This window comes from Macrobrachium rosenbergii, chromosome 37 (assembly GCF_040412425.1).
Source record: "Macrobrachium rosenbergii isolate ZJJX-2024 chromosome 37, ASM4041242v1, whole genome shotgun sequence".
Classification (NCBI taxonomy): domain Eukaryota; kingdom Metazoa; phylum Arthropoda; class Malacostraca; order Decapoda; family Palaemonidae; genus Macrobrachium; species Macrobrachium rosenbergii.
Window position 1 is genome coordinate 8404999 of NC_089777.1, and position 27500 is coordinate 8432498.

At 33.7% G+C, this 27500-nt stretch overlaps 1 protein-coding gene across 6 annotated transcripts in view; it reads left to right on the forward strand.

Annotated features, from left to right (window-relative positions):
- The window catches only part of LOC136825292 (neurotrimin-like), a 1287566-nt gene that overhangs the window by 1037441 nt on the left and 222625 nt on the right, over positions 1 to 27500 (forward strand). For 4 of the 6 annotated variants that reach the window (XM_067081391.1, XM_067081392.1, XM_067081393.1 and 1 more), the window contains one exon: positions 7239 to 7354. In XM_067081391.1, coding sequence (XP_066937492.1) covers positions 7239 to 7354 — 116 coding nt within the window. The remainder of the gene's footprint in view (positions 1 to 7238; positions 7355 to 27500) is intronic. The other 2 variants (XM_067081396.1, XM_067081395.1) reach the window with 1 other exon arrangement.

Consider the following 27500-nt stretch of genomic DNA (forward strand, 5'->3'; position numbering starts at 1 on the left):
AGAGAGAGAGAGAGAGAGAGAGAGAGAGAGATATATAGAGAAATGTACAGAAAGAGAGATTCACACACACACACACATATATATATATATATATATATATATATATATATATATATATATATATATATATATAATATCAACTTAGAGGGTCGATTAAACTAAAGGACAGTAATGTAAGTGTAACGAATAATAAAATCCAAGGTCAAAGCATCATTAGAAAAAGTATATGTTCTTTACAAACAGCTGTTGGTCTCACTCTGGTTTCTATACATACATATATATATACATACATATATATATATATATATATATATATATATATATATATATATATTATATATATCAGTTATCAATATATTACTGCATAATGACAGACAGAATTTCAGTGTAGGTTATTTCCGTGTTGTTTATTCATTCATCGAAATAAACAACGCGTGAAAGTGGTATTTGTGGCTTAGCATTTGAGACTGTAAGAATCTATATGTATTTATGTATGTATTCATATATATATATATACATTTATACATATATATAATCTATTTTATCAAAGGTGTTACCATGATGTATTTCCTTTATATGTATTCCCAATATAATATATAAATGTTATTAAGTATATTAGGGGTATCATTATGAGACTGTTAATGTCTAAATATTTATGTATGCATTCATTATTATAAAACATTTATACACTTATAATCTATTTTGACGGAGGTGTTTACCAAATGTGTAATATAACATATAAAGCAAATTAAAACTAAGCGTCTAAATTCTGTCACACCTCTTCCATTATTATACAAAACATATCATTCATTTCCACCAAATTAATATACCGCAATTTTGTTAATTTTAAGGGCATATTTAAATACAAATTTTTGACAAGCTCTGGTATTTTCTTGTATATTTAAATACAAATATTTTGACAAGCTATATATATTTTATATATATCATTGAAATATATATATATATATATATATATATATATATATATATATAATTATATATATATACAGAATTATAATATATATATTATTATGTATATCTCAGTGCGAAGGTGGACCATGGAAACGTACTAAATTTAGCATAATTCTTCATTTCCAACGTTTCGTAATAACTCAATTACATCATCAGAGAATCTTATACAAAGAAGGCCGAAAACACTGACGTGTCCTACTGGCCGTCGCCTACCTGTGTTTTGTGTGTATGCATATATATATATAATATATATATATATATATATATATATATATATATATATATATATATATATATATAATATATATATGTGTGTGTGTGTACAATGAACGAAGTTGTATTCCACGCTTATAAATGAAGTCCTTAGCGTATTGCGAAAGCGATTTACGTGGAGCAGGTAATCCGATTTGCTGCCGCCTCAGACACCTGACTAGAATTGTTTCTAATTCATATTTATTTATAATTTATGCATATTGTCATTTTTTTTTTTTAATTCTGTTATTTATTTTATGTATTTTTGCTTACCTAATAGATTCTTATTTATATTTATTTTATAATTTATTCATATTGTCATTTTGCATTTATTCATTTAATTCTGTTGTTAATTTGTGTACGGCTGTTTATCGATGGAGAAATGACAGTGGATGTTTGACTGATTGATTGACTTATTTTCTGTATCGATTTCTTTAACCTTTTAGTTTTCTGTAAAAGAAAACTATTGTGCCGGCTTTGTCTGTCCGTCCGCAATTTATTTTGTCTGCAATTTTTCTGTCCGCCCTCAGATCTTAAAAACTGCTGAGGCTAGACGGTTGCAAATTGGCATTTTGATCATCTACCCTCCAATCATCAGGCATACCAAATGCAGCCCTCTAGCCTCAGCAGTTTTTAAACTATTTTAAGTTTAAAATTAGTCATAATCGTGCTTCTGGCAACGATATACAGTAGGATACACCACCACCGGGCCGTGGTTAAAGTTTCATGGGACGCGGGTCATACAGCATTATACCGAGATCACCGAAAGGTAGATCTATTTTCGGTGGTCTTGATTATACGCTGTACAGAAAACCCGATTGCGCAAGAAACTTCGGTGCATTTTTTACTTGTTCACACTTGTGGTTTCTGACAGATGCATGCTATTGATTTACGTAAATGTCTGTTATTTATTTATTTATTTATATATTTTGTTTCACTTATTCATTTTATCCGTTTTGCCCCTTTGTTGTACTCTTGTTGACTGGTACATGGGAGATAATTTTATACTTGCTGGTTTGTCGTAAATATTCATGATTATCAGTCATTTTAACGGCCAATTTTATCTAAAGACGCTAATGAAAAAAATAGAAACCTTTCAAAAATACTATAAAATGCGTTCTTAACTTATTATACACTACATATAAAGCATAAGTTTATTGTATTGGATATTTTACTTTAAATTTTTAACGCCAGTTTCTAAATTTAAAAATATGTGAGGTTTTTACTCAGTGGCCCAGTTGGTAGGTATCACTAATGACGTCATTTGACCATATAATTTTTTTACTTAATGATCCAGTTGGTAGGTATCGCCAATGACCTCATTTGACCATATAATTTTTTTTACTTAATGAGCCACTTGGTTGGTATCTTAATGACCATATAATTTTTTTACTTAATGACCCAGTTGGTAGGTATCGCTAATGACCTCATTTGACCATAAGTTTTTTTACTTAGTGACCCAGTTGGTAGGTATCGCTAATGACCTCATTTGACCATATAATTTTTTTACCTAATGACCCAGTTGGCAGGTATCGCTATTGACCTTATTTGACCATATAATTTTTTTACTTAATGACCCAGTTGGTAGGTATCGCTTATGACCTCATTTGACCACATAATTTTTTACTTAATAACCCATTTGGTAGGTATCGCTAATGACCTCATTTGACTATAATTTTTTTACTTAATGACCCAGTTGGTAGGTATCGCTAATGACCTCATTTGACCATATAATTTTTTTACTTAGTGACCCAGTTGGTAGGTATCGTTTATGACCTGATTTGACCATATAATTTTTTTTTACTTAATGACCCAGTTGGTAGGTATCGCTCATGACCTCATTTGACCATATAATTTTTTTACTTAATGACCCAGTCGGTAGGTATCGCTAATGACCTCATTTGACTATTATTTTTTTTCTTAATGACTCAGTTGGTAGGTATCGCTAATGACCTCATTTGACCATGTAGTTTTTTTACTTAGTGACCCAGTTGGTAGTTATCGCTAGTGACCTCATTTGACCATATAATTTTTTTTACTTAATGACCCAGTTGGTTGGTATCGCTAACGACCTGATTTGACCATATAATTTTTTAAACTTGTGGCCCAGTTGGTAGGTATCGCTAATGACCTGATTTGACCATATAATTTTTTTTTAATTAATGGCCCAGTTAGTAGGTATCGCTAATGACCTTACTTAACCACATAAATTATTTACTTAGTGTCCCAGTTGGTAGTTATCATTAATGGCCTTACTTAGCCCAGAATGGAATTGGCGGAATGCATAAGAATAGACTTCACTGTGAGAGATATTAAATAATATTTATTTTACTTCAAAAAAGGCAAACATCTATATGGGAGAGACCTAAAAGCCCATTGGCTTTTAAAGTGAGCTTCCTTATAGGCTTAATCGACTTCATTCCCATTATTGAGAAAATAAAATCAAATAAAAAATTCTTCAGCGTTATAGGAAACAGAAATTTTGACAAATATACTTCATTCCCAATATTAAGAAAAAAAGAACAAGTAAAAAATTTTCAGCCTCGCAGGAAATAGAAATTTTAAAAGATATACTTCATTCCCAACGTTAAGAGAAAAAGCAAGTAAAAAATTCTTCAGCGTTATAGGAAACAGAAATTTTGAAAAATATACTTCATTCCCAAGATTAAGAAAAATGAAGCAGGTAAAAATTTTTCAACCTCATAGGAAAAAGAAATTTTGAAAAATATACTTCATTCCCAATATTGAGAAAAAAAAACAAGTAAAAAATTCTTCGGTCTCATAGGAAACAGAGAAAGTTTCAAATAATATACTTCATTCGCAATATTAAAAAAAATTAAATAAGTAAAAAATTTTTCAGCGCTATAAGAAACAGAAATTTGTAAAAAATAAATACTATCATTTCATATCGGACTCGAAGGCTCTATTCTCTGAAACATATTTTCTGCCTTTTCACAAATTAAAATTATTACTCTTTGGAAGCTGGCTGAGCTAGTTAAATTTACTTGAGTTTTATGAAATTTAGGCGTCTTCTTCTCAGTCTCTCTCTCCCACACACACACACACACACGATAGTTCATACTCTCATGCCGCCCCCCGTTACAAGTGGATTCTTAATTGTACGGTACACGTCTCTGGCTGGTAATAAAGAAAGCATTTCTGATTAATGCCACAGAACTCAGCAGTAAACTATACTTTCATAATTGACAATCCCAACCTCTGTTCTCCCCTGGGTGGTTCGATAGACATGTACGAGCCACATCCATCTCCCATTCATCATTATGTTATCGACATGTGGGACTTGGGTATTTTCCCCTATGGCATAATTTCTCAATCACTCCTGTTACCCGACTCCAGATATTCTTCCTAAAGCTTTATTCTCATATCGACAAAATCTTTTAGAGATAGTTTCATTGTCATAACTCGATTCAGGTTGTGTGTGTGTGTATATATATATATATATATATATATATATATATATATATATATATATATATATATATATATATATATATATATATATATATATATATATATATATATATATATATATATTCATATATTTGTTTCATTTTTGATTTCCAGATCTTTTTTCAGGTGAACCATTATTTGATTTGCCCCCTTATTTTATTTTTAGTCTTTCGCTCAATTCCAGCTCAAGAGAACATGTCCTGGATGTGATGGTTCCTAAATGTTTGAAATCTTCAGTCTGATTAATCGTGTTTCCAGCTCATGTCGTTTTGTCCCGTTGTGTATACACTGTCCTCATTACCTCTGGTTTTTTTAATGAAATTGATCGCGAGTCCCATTTCTCTAGATGGTTGTATGATGCGTTCTGATAAGCGAACTTTATACGTTTTGTAGTGTTCTGTTGATCAGATCAGCATCGTCTGCATATATATATATATATATATATATATATATATATATATATATATATATATATATATATATATATATATATATATATATATATATATATATATATATATATATATATATATATATATATATATATATATATATATATATATATGTGTGTGTGTGTGTGTGTTACAGGCAGACAGCAAAACCAGGCGTTTCAAGAACTGCCTGAAATTTCAGGCAGATAGTGATATGAACTAAGGGACATTTGATTCCCCAGGGGCTAGTACTGAGCATGGCGAAACAGTGTACTAGGTGAGTCACTGTTTCAGTTCCTTATTGGACGGTTGGTATCGTTCTCGGCTAGCACTCTGCTGGGCCAGCGTTCGATTCCCCAACCGGCCAATGAAGAATTAGAGAATTTTATTACCGGTGATAGAAATTCATTTCTCGTTATAATGTGGTTCGGATTCCACAATAAGCTCTAGGTCCTGTTGCTAGGTAACCAATTGGTTCTTAGCCACGTAAAATAAATCTGATCCTTCGGGCCAGCCCTATGAGAGCTGTTAATCAGCTCAGTGGTCTGGTTAAACTAAGGTATACTCACTTTTTTGAGTCACTGTTTCGCCGTGTTTAGTACTAGTCCCCTGGGGGTCAAATGTCCCTAAGTGCATTTCGCTATCTGCTGGCAGTTGAAATGCCTGGTTTAGAGAATATCTGCCTGTAACACACACACACACACATACACACACAAATGCCTATATATATATATATATATATATTATATATATCTATATGCATATATATATTATTTATATATGTATATTTATATATATATATATATATATATATATATATATATATATATATATATATATATATATATATATATATATATATATATATATATATATATATATATATTATATATATGTATATTTATATATATATGTATGTATATATATATATATTATATACATTAAATTTATATTCATTATATATATATATATGTATATATATATATATATATATATATATATATATATATATATATATGTGTGTACACACACACACACACACACACACGCACCCACACGCAGACCTAAATCACGGTATGGCAATAAAACTATTTCTAAAAGATTCTATCCAACCCTGCGGAATTTCTTTTAATCTTTTAATGATGATTGTGTTTTAAAGTTTAATTCAAATAATGTTATTTGATGATGTCAACTATAATCCATGTCCTACAAGTGAAGGCGTAGTAAAGTAAGTTAGATGTAATTGGTAAAGTTTTATGGCAGTTTTATTAAAATAAGCTGTTTATGATGTATGGTTACAATTGCTTTATCTTGGGAAAAATGTTTGATTTTGCCTACGTAAATTTCATATTCGAAGTTTTCGGAACCACGTTAATAATTGGATAGCAGTGATGACTTTCTCTCTCTCTCTCTCTCTCTCTCTCTCTCTCTCTCTCTCTCTCTCTCTCTCTGAGTATCAACCTTACTGTCTCTCTCCGAATAAATATAAAACATATGAAAACAGTTCTCAATATTAAATCTCTCTCTCTCTCTCTCTCTCTCTCTCTCTCTCTCTCTCTCTCTCTCTCTCTCTCTCAGTAATAACTTTTCTCTTTCTCTCTGAATATAAATAAAGCTTTTGAAAATAGTTCTCATTATTAACTCTCTCTCTCTCTCTCTCTCTCTCTCTCTCTCTCTCTCTCTCTATTAACTTTTCTTCTCTCTGAATATAAATAAATCTTTTGAAAGCATTTCTCAGAATTAACTCTCTCTCTCTCTCTCTCTCTCTCTCTCTCTCTCTCTCTCTCTGAATATTAACTTTTCTCCTTTTCTCCGAAAATATAAATAAAGCTTGTGAAAACAGTTCTCAGTATTAACTTTCTCTCTCTCTCTCTCTCTCTCTCTCTCTCTCTCTCTCTCTCTCTCTCTCTCTCTCTCTCTCTCTCCCCCCGAATAGCAGTGAAACTTGACACCTATTTCATTTCATAGTAATAGCGCTTCTGCATAATGACTTATTTCTTCTCTCTTACTTCTCGAATAATAATTGCTATGAGCATTAACTAATTTCATATCACATTCTTCTGAGCATTAACCAATATAATATCTCACTCCCTCTCTCTTTCTCTCTCTCAGCAGATGTCGTGGAAGAAGGGGAGCCGCGGTTCGTGGCTCCCATCGAAAACGTCACGGTGTCTGTCGGTCGCGATGCCAAACTTTCCTGTGTCGTTGAGAACCTTCATGATTATAAGGTGAGTTGAAATTTAAATTAAGTCTTAGTCATTTTTAGCGTCTTGTTCTTAAGCTTAGAGATGTGAATTACAAGGTACATATGCCCCTCATGACTGCAAGGTGAGTTAGATGTATAAAGGAAATGGGAAAAACAAATTTGATGATTTTAAAACTTAACTTTTAACTTCAACATTTATTATTATTTCCTCTTTAGGAATCCAATTTTTTAGCGTCTTGTTCCTAAACTTAGAGATGCCCTGACTGTAATTAGAAGGTAGGGTAAGAAATAATTGGCCCTTTAAGACTGCAATCCAATTTTTAGGAGTTCCTAGTTAGATTTAAAGGAAATGAAAAACAAATTTGAGGATTTTCAACATTTATTTAATATGTTCTTATTATAAGAATCCAATATTAGAAATTTTTTAGTGTCTTGTTCCTAAGCTTAGAGATGTGAATTACAAGGTACATACGCCTTTCATGACTGCAAGGAGAGTTAGATTTAAAGGAAATGGAAATAAAAAATTTGAGGATTTTCAACATTTATTTAATATGTTCTTATTATAAGAATCTAGTATTAAAAATTTTTTAGTGTCTTATTCCTAAGCTTAGAGATGTGATTACAAGGGACATATGCCCTTCATGACTTCAGGGAGGGATGAATGTCAAGGAAACAAGAAATTGAGGATTTTCATCACTCATTTAATATTTTCTTTTTAAAAATATTGTCAATATTGTCCCCAGCTGAAAAAAATTGAAGATTTCATTATTTATTTGATATTTTCTTTTTAACAATCCTGTCAATATGTTCCTCAGCTATAGGACATGAATATTACAGGAATACATACTTCTTTCTTCCGTCTTACTTTCCACCCTCTCCTAACAATTGATTCATAGTGCAACTGAGAGGTTTTCCTCCTGTTACACCTTTCAAACCTTTTACTCTCGATTTCCCTTTCAGCGCTGAATGACCTCATGGGTCCCAGAGCTTTGCCTGTGGCCTAAATCTTATATTCCAATTCCCACTTGGTGACATACGAACTGGAAGTGAAGGGAATATAAATCTAAAGTAGATTAGGATTTTAGGAAGGTTAGGAATTTCAGTATTCCGTGATTGTTGGCTCATTTAAAATTGAAAGAGGTTGAGAACAGAACCACATGTTTTCCTTCTTCAAAGGATATTGTTTCTTGTAACTGGTGCTGTTTTTATGAGAACTTGAATTGCGTATTTATGATTGACATTGCTTATTAATATTTGGTTAATGGAAACAAATCACGTTAAATATAAGGTTATATATATGATCTGGAAGACGTTTCACAATGCTATAATGCAGGTTCAGGACTTGATGATTTAAAAGCATTTTAGGTGGAAGTTGTTTTCAACAGCACACACATATACACACACACACACACACACACACACACACACACACACACATACACATATATATATATATATATATATATATATATATATATATATATATATATATATATATAAACTTTCTGAGATTACCCCAAGAATACGGAAGGTTCAAGAGAGGATATTCTTTATTTACAATTATTAGAGGCTCGTCTGCCTCTAGCATCAAGTAAGATATACTCGTGTGTGTGTGTGTGTGTATATACATATATATATATATATATATATATATATATATATATATATATATATATATATATATCTATATACATATATATAATACATATATATATATGTAGTATATACATATATATATATATATATATATAAACACATATATATATATATATATATATATATACATACATATAATACATACAAATATGTATATATACATACATATATATATATATATATATACACACACACACGCACACAGTTATATCTCCCTTGATGATGGAGGCAGACGAGCCTCATTCTTGAGAATGTAAAAAAGAAGGAAAAAAATAAATAAGACATAAATGATTGCGTTGGGAAAAACCTCAAGAAATGCTGAGAACTTCTCCAGAAACATGGACGGGATGAACGCCGGATTAAATCAGGGACGCCGGAGAACGAGATGACGCAATACCTGAGCGAGTGGCTGCTGCCGCTCTGCATGATTCGCTGATTCGGGAAGATTCACGTCAAATTACGATGATGCTGCACAAGAAGATGAAGTGGAGAAAAATAAGAGCGAAATACACAAGCAGATAGATAAATATATATATATATATATATATATATATATATATATATATATATATATATATATATATATATATATATATATATATATATATATATATATATATATATATATATATATGCAGCTCGCTCAGGTATTGTGTCATCTCGTTCTCCGGCGTCCCTGATTTAATCCGGCGTTCATCCCATCCATGTTTCTGGAGAAGTTCTCAGCATTTCTTGAGGTTTTTCCCAACGCAATCATTTATGTCTTATTTATTTTTTTTTTTTCTTATTTTTACCCATGTTAATACCTTCTCAAGAATGAGGAAATCTTTGAGGGATAGAAGGTGTTTTGACGATTCATGCGAAGGTGAAGAATAAAATTTTAACTCCAAGTTCTAACCTGGTTTTTGCCAGAGTGGTAATGCGTGATTATAATTCTCTCTCTCTCTCTCTCTCTCTCTCTCTCTCTCTCTGTATAGAGAGGAGTTGATTTTAATTTTTGGTACTTCTATCTGTTCTATGCCTTGAGTCAGCCTGAAGGAATATAGTTCAAAATGGGTGTCCTGATAGCTAGGTTTATTTTCTTTAAGTGCTGATATGATTCCTCTTCTTTTGCTAGAGAATGTGAGTTTTATTGGACAGATTTTAAACAATTTGAACAAATCAGTTGTATTTTGTACCATTGCTCTTGTACAAAAAAAAAAAATTTTTTTAGCAAGAATTTAATACGATATGATTTATTTTTCATTACGTGAAGGGTGTTTACAGTGATGTGAGAGAACTTCAGTAAACATTAATAAAAGATATCTTTAAACAAACCGACTTTTTAGTTTTCTGTAAAAGAAAACTATTGTGCCGGCTTTGTCTGTCCGTCCGCACTTTGTTCTGTCCGTACTTTTGTCTGTCCGCACTTTTCCTATCCGCCCTCAGATCTTAAAAACTACAGAGGATAGAGGGCTGCAAATTGGTATGTTGATCATCCACCCTCCAATCATCAAACATACCAAATAGCAGTCCTCTAGCCTCAGTAGCTTTTATTTTATTTAAGGTTAAATTTAGCCATAATCATGCCTCTGGCAACGATATAGGATATGCCACCACCGGGCAGTGGTTAAAGTTTCATGGGCCGCGGCTCATACAGCATTATACCGCGACCACCAAAAGATATATCCATTTTCGGTGGCCTTGATTATACGCTGTAGCGGCTGTGCAGAAAACTTTTGCGCCGTAGAAACTTCGGCGCATTTTTTACTTGTTATTTACTGATGTTAAACTTCGTATTTTTTACTCGTTATTTACTGATGTTACACATTCAGTTTGAAATAAACGAAGATATTATCAATCCACATTTATTATTTGGGATAAATATTACTTGTTTGAGTAATCATAACAGTGTTGCTTTCATGAGTGAAGCTATATTGTCAAGTGTATATTTCCCCTTTTCTTCAACCAGCTGCTAAAGGAGTTAGTATCGGGAGACAATATTTCTCATGTATGATCCAAGGATAACCACCCCTGTAATCGTTGAGTCACACCTTTACCCTGTGGGCTTTTCTCTACAAAAATCTTCCCCAGATCTTGAAATCCAGACAGCGCGTTTTTTTCACCCGGGTGCAAATTCCCGAGATGTATGCTAGTATTGCATCAACCCCAGTTTTCTTGCCATTCCCCTAGGTTAGGTTCTGTTAGGTTAGGGTAGTAGGATTAGTATTGTAATTTGGGTGTAGGGAAACGTAATGAGATTATTTTCAAGAAAATTCTATGGTTAGTTTTTAAGATATGGCGTCCCGCTTTCTTCAGGGAAAGGTCCCGGCACTCGGTTACCTCTCGGGAAAATGGCACCCGGGTGATCTCAAACGCCCTAAATTTAAATCTACGTTCACCGCTTGTAGAATCGGTCTTACTTTCTAAAGAAGCCTTTCCTGTATTGGGGGGTAGCACCGTCAGTGCACCACACGAGGTGCACTGCAAGCATTACTTGACGTTCTTGCAGCATCCCTTCGGCTCCAAGCTGCTACCTCATTCAGTCCTTTTACTGTACCTTTGGTCATATTCCCTTTCTTTCTTCGTACTTTCCACCCTCTTCTAACAATTGATTCATAGTGCTACTGCGAGGTTTCCCTCCTGTTTCATCTTTAGAACCTTTTCTCTTAATTTCCCTTTCAGTGCTGGAAGACCTCATAGGCCCCAGCGCTTGGTCTTTGGCCTAAATTTTATATTTTGATATAAAGGATTCTCTAAATTTCTCCATACGTTTTTTCTAGGCGTTCATACATATTTTTATTCTTTATTGTTGCCGGTTTTATTTCTTTCCTTTCATAACCAAAACGGAATGGAAATAAAGGGGTAGTATAAATGGAAAGTGTTTGTTCTTTGGATTCGATACATGTATATGTGTGCATATACATATATATATATATATATATATATATATATATATATATATATATATATATATATATATATATATATATATATATATATATATATATATATATATATATATATATATATATATATATATATATATATATATATGTGTATATATATATATATATATATATATATATATATATATATATATATATATATATATATATATATATATATATATATATATATATATGTGTGTGTGTGTGTGTGTGTGTGTGTGTGTGTGTGTATAGATATATACAACATATTTATTTATTATATACATACATACATAATACATACCATACATACACACACCGTGTCGTTAAAATGCGCGTCACTGTAGTCCTGAGTTCTTGTCTTCCGGGGTTCGAGCCCACGAGACGACGAACTTATTATCAACTAAAAAAAAAAAATTCCCCTTCGGGTAACATATATGAAAATATATTATTTCCAAGGTAGAGCGAATTGGATATTAAAGGACGTTTGTAGCTTAATGCTTGTATATGAATCAGGATGATGTGATAAAATTCATTCATATATATATATATATATATATATATATATATATATATATATATATATATATATATATATATATATATAGATAGATAGATAGATAGATAGATAGATAGATATGGAATTGAGCAGAGTAACTAATACTGAGGGAGTGTCCCGCCAGCTGTTGTTATTTTCATCTGTTCTTTTAGCCTCCGTCCGTTAAGTGGCTCGGCAATAAAAGTGATAACAGCAGATACAAAGAGACCCATAACAGTACCATAAACACCGGGGTAATATCCCGTTTTCTTAATTCCCGTTTTCTTTTGCTCTGTCAATCTACGTAACACCCTTTGAGCTTCTCTGTAAACAAGCGTGAAATGAACGGGTTGTTATTGTCACACTTTTTTTTTTTTTCAGACAGCGAAAGGAAAGTATTTTATTCTTTTTTTTTTATTCATTCTGGCAGAAGGAAAAGTCGTTCATTCCTTATTACATTTTTTCTATTTATTATTATTATTATTTTTTTTAGTTTATGAGGGAAAGATGTTATTTGTTTGTTTGTGTTCATATACCCTTTCGCAAGGTAGAAAAATTGTTTTTATTTTTATTTTCAAAGTAGTTTAATCCTTATTTTAAATTGTTTGTGTTCATATACCTTTTCGCAAGGTAGAAAAATAATTTTTTTTATTTTCAAAGTAATTTAATCTTTATTTTAACTTTTCTATTCATATATTTTTTGTTTGTTTGGTACAGTTAAGAGGGAAAGATGTAATCTGTTTATATGTTGGTATTCATATCCCTTTTCGTAGGGGAGAATAATTATTTTTTTCTGTTTTTACAGTAGTTTAATCATTGTTTTAACGTTTCTATTTATTTATTTTTTGTTTGTTTCATGCAGTTATGAGGGAAAGATATAATCTGTTTATATGATGGTATTCAGATGCGTTTCCGTAAGGGAGAAAAATTATTTTCTTTTATTTTAACTTTAGTATTTATTTTTTTGTTTGTTTGATGCAGTTATGAAGGAAAGACGTAATCTGTTTATATGATGGTATTTAGATGCCTTTTTGTAATGGAAAAAAATAAATGTTTCTATTTTTAGTTTTTATCATTTATTTCCTTGATGCAGTTTATGAATGAAACATGTAACTTGTTCATATGTTGGCGTTCAGCTATTCCTTTTCGTAAGGGAGAAAAATAATAATTTTCTAATTTATTTATTTCGTGGGCGGAACCATCATGGAATCCTATTTCCCCCCTCAGGAGAAAAGGGAATTATTTATTCATTCCATTTACCTTTTCTATTTGAATGCCGTCTACTTAGAAAAAATGTTTGGTTTTATTTTCTCGTAACGTAATATTTCGACTTTTTCCCCCCTTAAGGGGATATTGTGGGAGGCTGGATGAAAGAAGTAGATAATTTCTTTTATTATTGTACGTTTTAATATTTTCACTACAGTTGTGCGTCCGTGAATCGAAGGAATTCCTTTTTTTTTTTATTAATGTTTCACAGGCCTAGAGAGAAGGGGTTAGGAAGTCAGTTTTTTTTTTCTTTTTGTCATATTTTTCTGTTCCTGTTCCTTTTCATCGAGGAAAAAATTCATTTATATTTTTTTATTCATGTTATATTCTACCTTTTTTTCGTCTGGAGGAAGAGGGAATCCATTTCTTTCGTTTATTTAATTCATATTCTATTCTCAGCGCAGTTTTGCGCCGGGAAAAAGACGTAATTTAATTTTTTCCTTTTTTTTTCCCCCGTTCTTTTTAATTCTCGTTAATTTGCTTTTTTCATATCGCGAAGAAAAACTTATTTCTTTCATTCTTTTTTATTCAAGTGCAATTTTTTCCGGAAGGGAAAACGATAGGCGATATCTCTCGCCGTTTTCAATATATTTCTAATACATGATGAATTGAACCCTTTTTTTACGTTAGGGAAAATGGTATGGTTCTTTATACTGTATATATATATACATATACATATATATATATATATATATATATATATATATATATATATATATATATATACATATATATATATATATATATATATATATATATATATATATATATATATATATATATATATATATTTTTGTTTTTTTGCTTTTGAATTCACGGTGAATTATATACAATCATCGTAAAGGAATAAATATTTTTGTAGCCTTGTTAATTTTGATTTTAATTTTCTTGTGAAAAACCAAAAAACATTTTCCTAATATTCATAATCAATTTTATCCCTGTATTGGTCAGGGAATGCCACGGAAATATTTCATTTTTTATTTTTGTGCATTCAAAGTAAATTGCACCTAATTTTCGTCATAAGAAATTATATTTCAATTTTCCAGTTTTCCTTTTAATTTATTCACGATCAGCTGTGTCTGAATTTAATGTTCTTCAGGAAAATATAGGATTATATTTTTCTCTTATTTTTAGCTCTTTCTGAATCATTTTTTTTTTCAAGGAAGGCGAGAAGCAATAAGAAATTCTCTTTATTTTATATTTTTTTTCTTTACAGTGAAGTGAAACGTTTTCGTGAGGGGGAGAGAGAAGTGTCTATATTTTTGATGCAAGATAAACTTTTAACTTTTTCATCAGGGAGAAGAAGAGCTCATTTCTGTCTTCTTGACTTTTTGAATAATAGGGAATCGTTCCATTTTTTTTTTTTTTTTACTTCGTCTGAAAGAACTGTAATTCTCTTTTGCGTCACGTCTTAGATTTTGATCTTTATGTTTCAGAGAGGGAGAGGTACTGGTTTTTTTTAATTCCCCTCTCTCTCTCTCTCTCGTGAGCAACGTCTTACATTTCGAACTTTATGTTTCAGAGAGGGGGTCACTTATTTCTTTTTAATTCTCTCTCTCTCTCTCTCTCTCTCTCTCTCTCTCTCTCTCTCTCTCTCTCTCTCTCTCTCTCTCTCTCTCTCTCTCTCATGAATAACGTCATAGATTTTGATCGGTATGTTTTAGAGATAGAGAGGTACTTTTTTTTTATTCACCTCTCTCTCATAAAGTTTTTTAAAGTATTTACTTGTATATATATATATATATATATATATATATATATATATATATATATATATATATATATATATATATATATATATCTGCTTTTCCTGCAATTAATTTCCATTTTCGAACTGCAGTTTGAAATGCCAAAAGGAATTCTTGCCTTGGTCTCACTCTATCTTTGTGCCCCCCGGGGACAACCTGGGGTACCCCGGGGTAGGGGCGGGGGTAGGGGAGATATGTCTCTGGGTCGCCAGGTGTAGAGGCACCCCGTCGTAGGAGCAGGGGAGAAAGGCCCCTGCTAATAGTGGGTTGCTGGGTGAGGAAGGGCCGTTCAAAGAAAGGATTATTTGTCTCAAGGGCGCCTTAATAATTCTATTCGAAGAATTCTCACTTGACCGTGTAAGTTTTACTGCAGCTGTCCCTTGCTGTGTTGTTTGTTCTTTGTGATGTTATTTTGTGTACATTATTAGATTTTTTTTTTTTTGCATAACTGTTTGTACTTCCCTCTTTTTGCTTTGCTCATTTGTTTATTTGTATCCGTTATGTTGATCTACTTATGAAGATATTTGATTTGTAATGTGCAGGTGTATGTGTGTGTATATATATACATATTTATATGTATTTATATATATATAAATATATATATATATATATATATATATATATATATATATATATATATATATATATATATATATATATATATATATATATATATATATATAAACACACACTCACACACACATACTGTATATATATGTGTGTGTATGTATATATATGTATATATATATATATATATATATATATATATATATATATATATATATATATATGTGTGTGTCTATATATATATGTCTATATATATATATATATATATATATATATATATATATATATATATATATATATATATATATATATTATATATATACACATACACATGTGTGTGTATATGTGTTCTTTATGTCTAAGAGGTCATTCGTACATGATTTAGTAACTATTCTCTTAGTATATATGTTTTCCACACACACACATATATATATATATATATATATATATATATATATATATATATATATATATATATATATATATATATATATACATATACACATATATGTACATATATATATATATATATATATATATATATATATATATATATATATATATATATATATATATATATATATATATATATATATATATATATATATATATATATATATATATATATAATAATTGCCACTTCTCCTAATAAACAGTTGTTCCCGAGACAAGAGATCCCTGCACAGACAACATCTACAGAGACGATTGCGTCGTATGTTCACAAAGAGTACTAACCTTTTGACCACAATATGTTGTTTCCATTTTTCCACCCGTTTACCATTTTTAATCCACATCAAATTTGCAAGCATTTCAACTCTTCTGCAAGCAATTAACCTCATCGTTTCAGCCTCTGCATTTTTTCTTCTGCTTGCATTCAGCGTCCACATTCTAGATTCATATACGAGAAATAAGTCAGTCTTCCTATTCAGATATCACCACTTTTCTTTCCAAACCTTTCCCATGGAGATGATTGCCATGTCTTTGTGTAGCTTTGCTGTGATCCTCGTAGGGGAATGGTGCCACCAGTGATAACTCACTGGTGCACTGTAGGCATTAGTAAAGGGTGTCTGCAGCATCCTTTTGGACCCTAGCTGCATCCACTTTGTAGGATTTTGCTGTACCTTCCTTCCCATTTCCTTCCTTCAGTCTTGCTGTTCAACACCTCTGACTTATACTTTTTAGTGCAGCTGTAAGGTTATCTGTCATCTCCAGCATTAGATCCTTGTATTTCATCTCTATTTCTTTTCTGGATATCTTTATTTTGCTCTCCAACCAATATATTAATATATTTTTCTTTTTTTTATTTTTACCGAATGGCAGACAGCGCCCCAGCGCTTGGCTTGTCAGCCCAAATTTCATAAACCACCTTTCACCACGTTTGTGATTTGCCTCTTCGGTCAAATTACTTGTGGTTGATGCACTTACCCCAAAATACCGTAATGAATCAACAAACAAAAACACAGTAACGTTGCTCAATGCCTCAGGTAATAAGTGTCATACCAATTCAGCGATTGGTATCTCTGGCTAAGCCACAACAGTTCCACAGTCTGTGTCGCGATATAATGTTATGCTTTGTTCCTTATCCTGCTCTGGACTTTGAATTTTAATAACTTTGCCAGTTTCAAGATGGGATCTTCGAAATTAACAGCACAAAAGGACCATGATAGGGAAACGAACGCTCCATTGCATTATTTATGTCACTACTGACTTCCCCCTCCCTCACGAGACAGGTCCACCAATTCCCCCAAAATCCAGTCCCATTACGCATAAAATTCCACTCTGATTCAGGAAAACGGGAAATGGACGACTCTCATTTTGTTTTCAGAATATGGAGAAGATTTATTTAGCATTCTTGGGTAAAATTCCCATTTGTCTAATAATTTGAGTTCTATGGACATAATAAGAATTACATTAACAATTTTACAGAACAGCAGAATCCTGGGTGAATCTCTCTTAAAATCAAATATCCAGTGAGACTGGTTAGCGTGGAATTATCAGAAGTGCTTTCGATATTCAGAAATGTTCCCAAATACTTCTTTTTATCTTGATTTTATATGTCACCTCATGCCGAATTGTCTGTTTAATTGACTGGATCCTTTGTTTCTCGATGGCGAGTAAATGTATTAGAGCCTCGTTCACGATTTAGTTGTCAAGAGCAATTTTTTTTTTTTCAAAACGTAGTGGATATGCCTCATTTATATGCACTGCTCTCTCTCTCTCTCTCTCTCTCTCTCTCTCTCTCTCTCTCTCTCTCTCTCTCTCTCTCTCTCTCTCTCCATTTAAATTAAGAAAGGTGGTACAGAATAGAAGGCTATACATTTTTGTCTCCTTTAAATGCACCATAGACTCTCTCTCTCTCTCTCTCTCTACAGTTAAATTAAGAAAGTTGGTACAGAATAAATGAATATACATTGTTATGAGTCTCCTATAAACGCACGATCTCTCTCTCTCTCTCTCTCTCTCTCTCTCTCTCTCTCTCTCTCTCTCTCTCTCTCTCTCTCTAGCATTGAATTAAGAAAGGTGATACAAAATATAAGACTACATTCTTGTGTCTCCTTTAAACGCACAATAGTCTCTCCCTCTCTCTCTCTCACAATAGTCTCTCCCTCTCTCTCTCTCTCTCTCCCTCTCTCTCTCTCTCTCTCTCTCTCTCTCTCTCTCTCATTAAATTGAGAAAGGTGGTACAGAATATAAGACTACATTCGTGTGTCTCCTTTAAACGCACAATACTCTCTCTCTCTCTCTCTCTCTCTCTCTCTACAGTTAAATTAAGAAAGTTGGTGCAGAGTATCCTATAGGCGCACATCTCTCTCTCTCTCTCTCTCTCTCTCTCTCTCTCTCTCTCTCTCTCTCTCTCTCTCTCTCTCTCTCTCTAGCATTGAATTAAGAAAGGTGGTACAAAATATAAGACTACATTCTTGTGTCTCCTTTAAACCCATATTCGATCTCTCTCTCTCTCTCTCTCTCTCTCTCTCTCTCTCTCTCTCTCTCTCTCTCTCTCTCTCTTGTCACATTTAAATTAAGGAAGGTGGTACAGAATATATGACTAGCCTGTACATTCTTATGAAAAGAATATTTTTAAGTATTCCCTTATGTTCATTTGAATAGAGAGAGAGAGAGAGAGAGAGAGAGAGAGAGAGAGAGAAGCATGTGTTTTGGCAATTACCCGTGGATCAAATCACGTCCAAGCGCATCCGTTGATGAACACACAGATTTCGGAACGAACCAGCTCGACGCTCATACAGAAACACGGTATAAAGATTCAGCTGACGATGGCTGTGTTAACTGCCCTAAGAGTAATTAAGTAACCAGACCGCTATTACGTTAGTGGAATGATGTACCTGGCGCCACAGCGGCTGTTATACGAGCTTGATGTGCCGCGGTGGATTAAGTGTGTCATTAAATATCGCCGTGATGCGAGGGACGGTTGTTATAAGCGAACTGGTGAGTGAGTGGATTTCGCCTTTCCGTGACAGTAAATACGTTGTAGCGGGTAGCCGGTTTGGTGGAAAGATCCGGGTTAATGAACGGGTTAACGAGCTTGCATTGTGAAAAGAATGATTAATGGAGCTCGCTAGAAAGCTTAGCAATCTGGTTCAAGAGGCAGTGAACCAACTAAGTGTTTCTCAATACGAGAGCGTCAGATGTGATCTAGAAATTCTTACCAACTTGTTGACAGACTTGACTTCTCCAGTGTTTATGCGATTTTATTCATTCAGATGTAAAGCAGTATTGAGCTTTTAAATGTAAAACATACATATTTAGGAATAAGAAGTTAGGAAGTTCCTGAAGTCCTAAGATGAGGGTCGAAAGGAATTAGTTATATTTTGAATCGCGAGTGAATAACTGACCTAAGTTAATATCCTGTTAAAGGAGATGGTGTAATTCGTCCCTAGTTTAACGAACTGGCATAAGCCATTTTTCCCTCATTCTGAGAAAATAATCTTCAAAGATTTTGATATTCAGAGCCAATTAGCTCATATTTTGTGGAAATTTTATTGGAAAATGTTACAACACAGGCAACTGAGGTGAAATTTTTATGTGTTACAGAGTATCAAAAACTGAGACACTTTTGCTGGAAAACTCAAAAACTAAAAAAATGGGATAAACCAGTTTGTCAAAACAGGGACGAATTATTTGACTGAATCGGTACAGGGGCTCCCGCCTGCATACACTATCAACACTGCATGCAACCGAAGCAAGATGGTATGCATTGCTATCTGGAGAGAGAGAGAGAGAGAGAGAGAGAGAGAGAGAGAGAGAGAGAGTTTCAATGTACTTTTTATAATTCTCGGGACTTTCCTGTGAGATTAGTTGAAATCCCTCTTACCCCAGTATATCTGATATAATGAATTGCTTATAGAGAGAGAGAGAGAGAGAGAGAGAGAGAGAGAGAGAGAGAGAGAGATTGCATGTAAATCACGACTGGTACGAAGGCAAGTGGTAAAGGGTGGGGGGTGGTTGCTTTTAATCATCTCTCATAGATTCCTGTTTGATGATTCACAACATATATACTGAGAGGGTCTTTAAATGTAGCATCAGTTCGTAAGATGGAGAGCAACTTTAGAGTGAGGGATAGAAGAGGTGGGATTTATGGAGCTGTCATGGGGATTTATTTTGCCTCCCTTCTGCTCTTTACAAGGGATACATGACCTTAACTCTCTCTCTCTCTCTCTCTCTCTCTCTCTCTCTCTCTCTCTCTCTCTCTCTCTCTCCTCTCCCTCCCCAGATATCAATATATGCCATCAGACGTACTGAAGTAAAAGGGAATTCAAATGATAATTTCCTCTAAACTCACAGGAAAGCCCCGAGAAGTATGAGAAGTATATTGAAATTATCTCTCTCTCTCTCTCTCTCTCTCTCTCTCTCTCTCTCTCTCTCTCTCTCTCTCTCTCTCTTATGCGCATCAGTACATCGGAACGGAATGATAGTCCTCAGGAGTATAAGAGAAATATTAAAAATATATTAGTAATATATATATATATATATATATATATATATATATATATATATATATATATATATATATATATATATATATATATATATATATATATACACACACACACATACACACAGGTGTGTGTGTGTGTGTGAAGTGTGCTTGTATTTATATTATTGGTATTCCGTGCGTTCCTTGATATGCGCTTCATCCTAATTTATTCATGCTCTTTGTGGATAATGCGATTACGACTGGGATTAGTAGAGCATCACTAAGATACCTTTGATAATTAACCCCGAATCCATTAACCAGATGCATTACTTTTTTTTTTATGACAAATTCTGACTTCATTATGACTTCACTTGGTCTGACACTGCGTGGCAATTCTGATGCCAGAAAGTTAACTTTGCGTTCTTAGTTTCCTTAATATTATTAGTCTGTTTGCGTTCAGGGTTCATTATGATCTATTGCAACTTGCATCAGATCACTAAGTTTTGTTGCAAGTTGCATTAATGCTTTGTGATCAGTGCAAACCTACCTTGGTCTTTAGCTACTTGCTCAAGTCTGCGTTGTATCCGGGCTAGAGACCACACTGAAAGATTTTTGTAGTGTATACATGTCTCCAGTTGCTTGTGTATACATGTTTGCAGTTGGCAGTGTATACAAGCTTGCAATTGTGTATACATGTTTGCAATTGCTTGTGTATACGTTTGCAATTGCTTGTGTATACATGTTTGCAGTTAGTAGTGTATACATGCTTGTAATTGTGTATACATATTTGCAATTGCTTGTGTATACATGTTTGTAATTGCTTGTGTATACATGCTTGCAATTGCCTTTGTATATATGTTTGAAGTTGCTAGTGTATACATGCTTGCAATTATGTATACATGTTTGCAATTGCTAGCTTATACATGCTTGCAATTGTGTATACATGTTTGCAATTGCTTGTGTATACATGTTTGCAATTGCTTGTGTATACATGTTGCAGTTGCTAGTGCATAGATGTTTGCAATTGCTAGTGTATAAGTGTTTGCAATTGCTAGTGTATACATGCTGCAGTTGCTAGTGCATACATGTTTGCAATTGCTTGTGTATAGATGTTTGCAATTTCTATGTATACATGTTGCAATTGCTAGTGTGTACTGTTTGCAATTGCTTGTGTGTACATGTTGCAATTGCTCTTGTATACTTGTTGCAATTACTTGTGTATAAATGTCGCAATTCCTAGTGCATTCCTGTTCTCAATTGCTTATGTATACATGTTTGCAATTGCTAGTGAATACACGTTGCAGTTGCTAGTGAATACATGTTGCAATTGCTGGTATATACATGTTGCAATTGCTAGTGCATAGATGTTTGCATTTGCTTGTGTATACATGTTTGCAATTGCTAGTGTATACATGTTGCAATTGCTAGTGTGTACTTTTTGCAATTGCTAGTGTATACATGTTTGCAATTCCTTATGTATACATGTTTCCAATTGCTGTTGTATACTTGTTGCAATTGCTTCTGCATACATGTTGCAATTGCTAGTGCATACATGTTTGCATTTGCTTGTGTATACATGTTTGCAATTGCTAGTGAATACATGTTTGCAATTGCTGGCATATACATGTTGCAATTGCTGGTGTATACATGTTGCAATTGCTAGTGCATACATGTTTGCAATTGCTGATGTATACATGTTGCAGTTGCTAGTGCATTCATGTTTGCAATTGCTTGTGTATACATGTTTGTAATTGCTAGTGTATACATGTTGCAATTGCTAGTGTATACATGTTGCAATTGCTAGTGAATACATGTTGCAATTGCTAGTGCATGCATGTTTGCAATTGCTTGTGTATACATGTTGCAATTGCTAGTACATACATGTTTTCAATTGCTTGTGTATACATGTTAGCAATTGCTAGTGTATACATGTTGCAATTGCTAGTGCCTACCTGTTGCAGTTGCTAGTGCATACATGTTGCAATTGCTAGTGTATACATGTTGCAATTGCTAGTGCATACGTGTTGCAATTGCTAGTGCATACATGTTGCAATTGCCAGTGTATACATGTTGCAGTTGCTAGTGCATACATGTTGCAATTGCTAGTGCATACATGTTGCAATTGCTAGTGTATACATGTTGCAGTTGCTAGTGCATACATGTTGCAATTGCTAGTGCATGCATGTTTGCAATTCCTTTTGTATACATGTTGCAATTGCTAGAGTATACATGTTGCAGTTGCTAGTGCATACATGTTTGCAATTGCTAGTGTATACATGTTTGCAATTTGTAGTGTAAACATGTTTCAATTGCTAGTGTGTACTTTTTGCTATTGCTAGTGTATGCATGTTTGCAGTTACTTGTGTATACATGTTTGCAATTGCTAGTGTATACTTGTTGCAATTGCTAGTGCATACATGTTTGCAATTACTTGTGTATGTTTGCAATTGGTAGTGAATACATGTTGCAATTGCTAGTGTATACATGTTGTAATTGCTAGTACATACATGTTTGCAATTGCTTGTGTATATATATTTGCAATTGCTAGTTAATACACGTTGCAATTGCTAGTGTATATATGTTGCAATTGCTAGTGTATACATGTTACAATTGCTAGTGTATACATGTTTGCAATTGCTTGTGTATACATGTTTGCAATTGCTAGTGTATACATGTTGCAATTGCTAGTGCATACATGTTTGCAATTGCTAGTGCATACATGTTTGCAATTTCTAGTGTATACATGTTGCAGTTGCTAGTGCATACATGTTGCAGTTGCTAGTGTACACATGTTTGCAATTGCTAGTACATACATGTTTGAAATTGCTTGTGTATACATGTTTGCAATTTCTTGTGTATACAACTTGCAATTGCTAGTGCATACATATTTGCAATTGCTAGTGCTTACATGTTTGCAATTTCTAGTGTATACATGTTTGCAATTGCTAGTGCATACATGTTTGCAATTTCTAGTGTATACATGCTGCAGTTGCTAGTGCATACATGTTGCAATTGCTAGTGTACACATGTTTGCAATTGCTAATGCATACATGTTTGAAATTGCTTGTGTATACATGTTTGGAATTTCTTGTGTATACATGTTGCAGTTGCTAGTGTATACATGTTTGCAATTCCAGCAGTGTTGAAGTAATTTCTTTCGTTGCGTTGTTTGAAGAACAACAGTTTTACTGAGGAACTCCACCAGTTAATACTAGTAGACGAAATGCCCTTATTTTTTAAAAATGTCATCTGCAATCACGAACTTGTTTTGTCAGGATAATATACGTTAATTCTAAAAGCGAGATTGATCTAAACTTGTGGACTCTCTCTCTCTCTCTCTCTCTCTCTCTCTCTCTCTCTCTCTCTCTCTCTCTCTCTCAAAAGTCGTCGGTAATTTTGTTTGTTTTTAGTGTATTTTTTTTTAGTACATTATTTACTTTATTTTTTGCAATTTCTTTCTTGTCTTGGTTTAATAGTTTTCTGTAAAAGAAAACTATTGTGCCGGCTTGTCTGTCTGTCGCACTTTTTCTGTCCGCCCTCAGATCTTAAAAACTACAGAGGCTAGAGGGCTGCAAATTGGTATGTTAATCATCCAACCTCCAATCATCAAACATACCAAATTGCAGCCCTCTAGCCTCAGTAGTATTTATTTTATTTAAGGTTAAAGTTAGCCATAATCGTGCTTCTGGCAACGATATTGGATAGGCCACCATCGGGCAGTGGTTAAAGTTTCATGGGCCGCAGCCTATACAGCATTATACCGAGACCACCGAAAGATAGATCTATTTTCGGTGGCCTTAATTATACGCTGTAGCGGCTGCACAGAAAACTCGATTGCGCCGAAGAATCTTCGGCGCATTTTTTACTTGTTTTATGTCTGCGCCATTTCAGATTCCAATGACGTTAACAAAAGAAGTGAACTTTATTGGCAAATTTATGTAACAGCATACTGTTGTAAGAGCTTTTATGATTTTATATAATTTCATAACTTATGAAATATATACGTTTGTTACCATTCATCTTGCTTTTATGGATATAAATTATTTTGCAAACATATTTTTAGGCCTCGATGACCATTGTTGTTGTGACACCAAATGGTATCGAATCAGTCAGTCAGTCAATTAAAGTATATTACTCTTTCCCTGTCTCTGTGGTTTAACCTCAGGGGAATAATGGCCATCAGGCTTCCCTGGGAAGCACAGGATGAGGGTCCCTCCGCTCGACTGGTGAATTAATGCTCCCTCCGGAATCCCCGAGGGCCGGAATCCCCAAGGGATTGTTTCTAATATTAAATTTTATTTACTCTAATATTAAAAAAAAATAAGATACATAATCCAGCGCCAGCTCTCTGCCATTCCTCGAAGTCACAGGTTCTATTCAGCAGTCCCATCCTTCATCCTCTGTGACCTCAGGGACTCGGAGTCTGCTCCAATTTCAGCCGAAGTCTTTGGTGGCACGTTCCCCGCAGGGTGGTAGTGCCGTCTGTGCACCTCATGCGGTGCACTGTAGGCAGTGCTTGAGATTCTTTGCAGCGTCCCTTCGACCCCATGCTGCAACCCCTCTCGTTCCTTTTACTGTACCTACATTCATATTGTCTTTCTTCCATCTTACTTTCCTCAGCCCCCTCATGACAATAGTTTCATAGTGCAACTGCGAGGTTTTCCTCCTGTTACACCTTTTAAACCTCATCGCTGAATGACCTCATACGTCTTAGCGCTTGGCCTTCGGCTTAAATTGTATATTCTATATAACTGTCTGGTGGAATGGATCCAGCGTCTTCAAGAAATCGTAGTGAATAGGACCCGAATTGCGTTCTTTCAATATTAAACCAATTCAAAGTCATTATTTTAGCGCTCCCCTGGGGACTCTGAGGAGGCGTAGGGTTCTCCCGTCAGCGGAAGGAACCCTCTACTGGTGATTTCCAGAGGGGCCTGGAGGCCACTCTTCTTCAGAATGGGTCTCCTCTTCGGCCTAGGTGGAGAACCCAGTGACCCATGTTTTCATTAAGAGGCCACCTCCCAACCCCCGTCCCCTCTCCTCTCGAACCTCCCGCGGCAGACGTGGGATACCTGATGTTTTTAGGAGAGCAATGTCGTATATTTACGTCTTCGGAATCCGACAGGATAAGTAGGCAGTAGATGCGTAATCTGAATCGAGATTTGTCCTAAAGCTTTTTTTTTTTTATATCTGAATAATGTGGTGTTCTTTTGGGTTTTAATGTCACGAACCAAAAGTGAAAATATTACGAGGTCTGTAACCCAAAAGTGAAAATATTACGAGGTCTGTAACCCAAAAGTGAAAATATTACGAGGTCTGTAACCCAAAAGTGAAAATATTACGAGGTCTGTAAAACTGGGCGATTGCCACATAATTCAGTAGATGATTTTAGTTAGGCAGGTTTTCCGTCTCGCTTTTGAAATGCTTTCATTTCCTCAGCAGGTACGAACCACCTCCTTAAAGCATTTGATTCGTCTGAATTAATCATATAGTAGTCTAAAATACTTATTAACTTGGGTGAGTTTTAATCATTATTTTCCTTGGTGCATTTCTTTTCCCTCATTTCTTTGTTATGTCCCCGAAACAAAGTATAAATACTCACGAGAGTTCTCGATTCTCTGCGGCGACAAGGTAGCTTACACTCATTTCGCTTTCTAGGTAACTGGAGTTTTCAGTCTATTATTTCTTGTTCAGGTTTTACCTTTCTGTTTTACACTCTCTGTGCGAATATTTCAGTCAGCACTTCCATCGCAGTATTATAATTCCAAGACATATACCGTTATATTTCTTATGTGTGAGGCAGGCGTCCTCGATAAATTTTAAATTGTACACATATGCGATATGTGTGTGTATAGATAGTATATGTGAATAGATATGATTGTACTGTATATATATATATATATATATATATATATATATATATATATATATATATATATATATATATATATATATATATATATATATATATGTTTAGATATTTGTCATATGAAACTACTTTTAAAGTTATTTATTTAATTTTTAGTTTCCTTTTAGTTTCCTGTAAAAGAACACTATTGAGATGGCTATTTGTCTGTCCGTGCGGACTTTTTCTGTCAGCCCTCAGATCTTAAAAACTACTGAGGATAGAGGGCTGCAAATTGGTATGTTGATCATCCACCCTCCATCACTTTTCCTCACTATGTGAGCTGTTTCTAATAGCACGCTCTTCTGCGTAAGTTCTGGAGCTGCTTCAGATATAGTTCCTGTGATTATGGGTACTGTACAATTTCCACTGGCATATCCCATATCCTTTTTATTTCTATTTTCAGGTCTTGAGACTTATCAATTTTTTCTCTTTGTTTCGCATCTCCTCTGGTACTGCGACATGAATGAGTGATAATTCCTTCTTATTATTATTATTACTGTTGTTATTCTTATGAAGGCAATGTCTCAAGAAAATTGAACTTAACGGATAATATCAGTTCAAGAAATCACTTTGGGCATTCGTGTAATTGAGTTGATTTTTATAAGTCAGGCGTTAAACATTGTAGTACATCTTGCTTGGAAAGAAA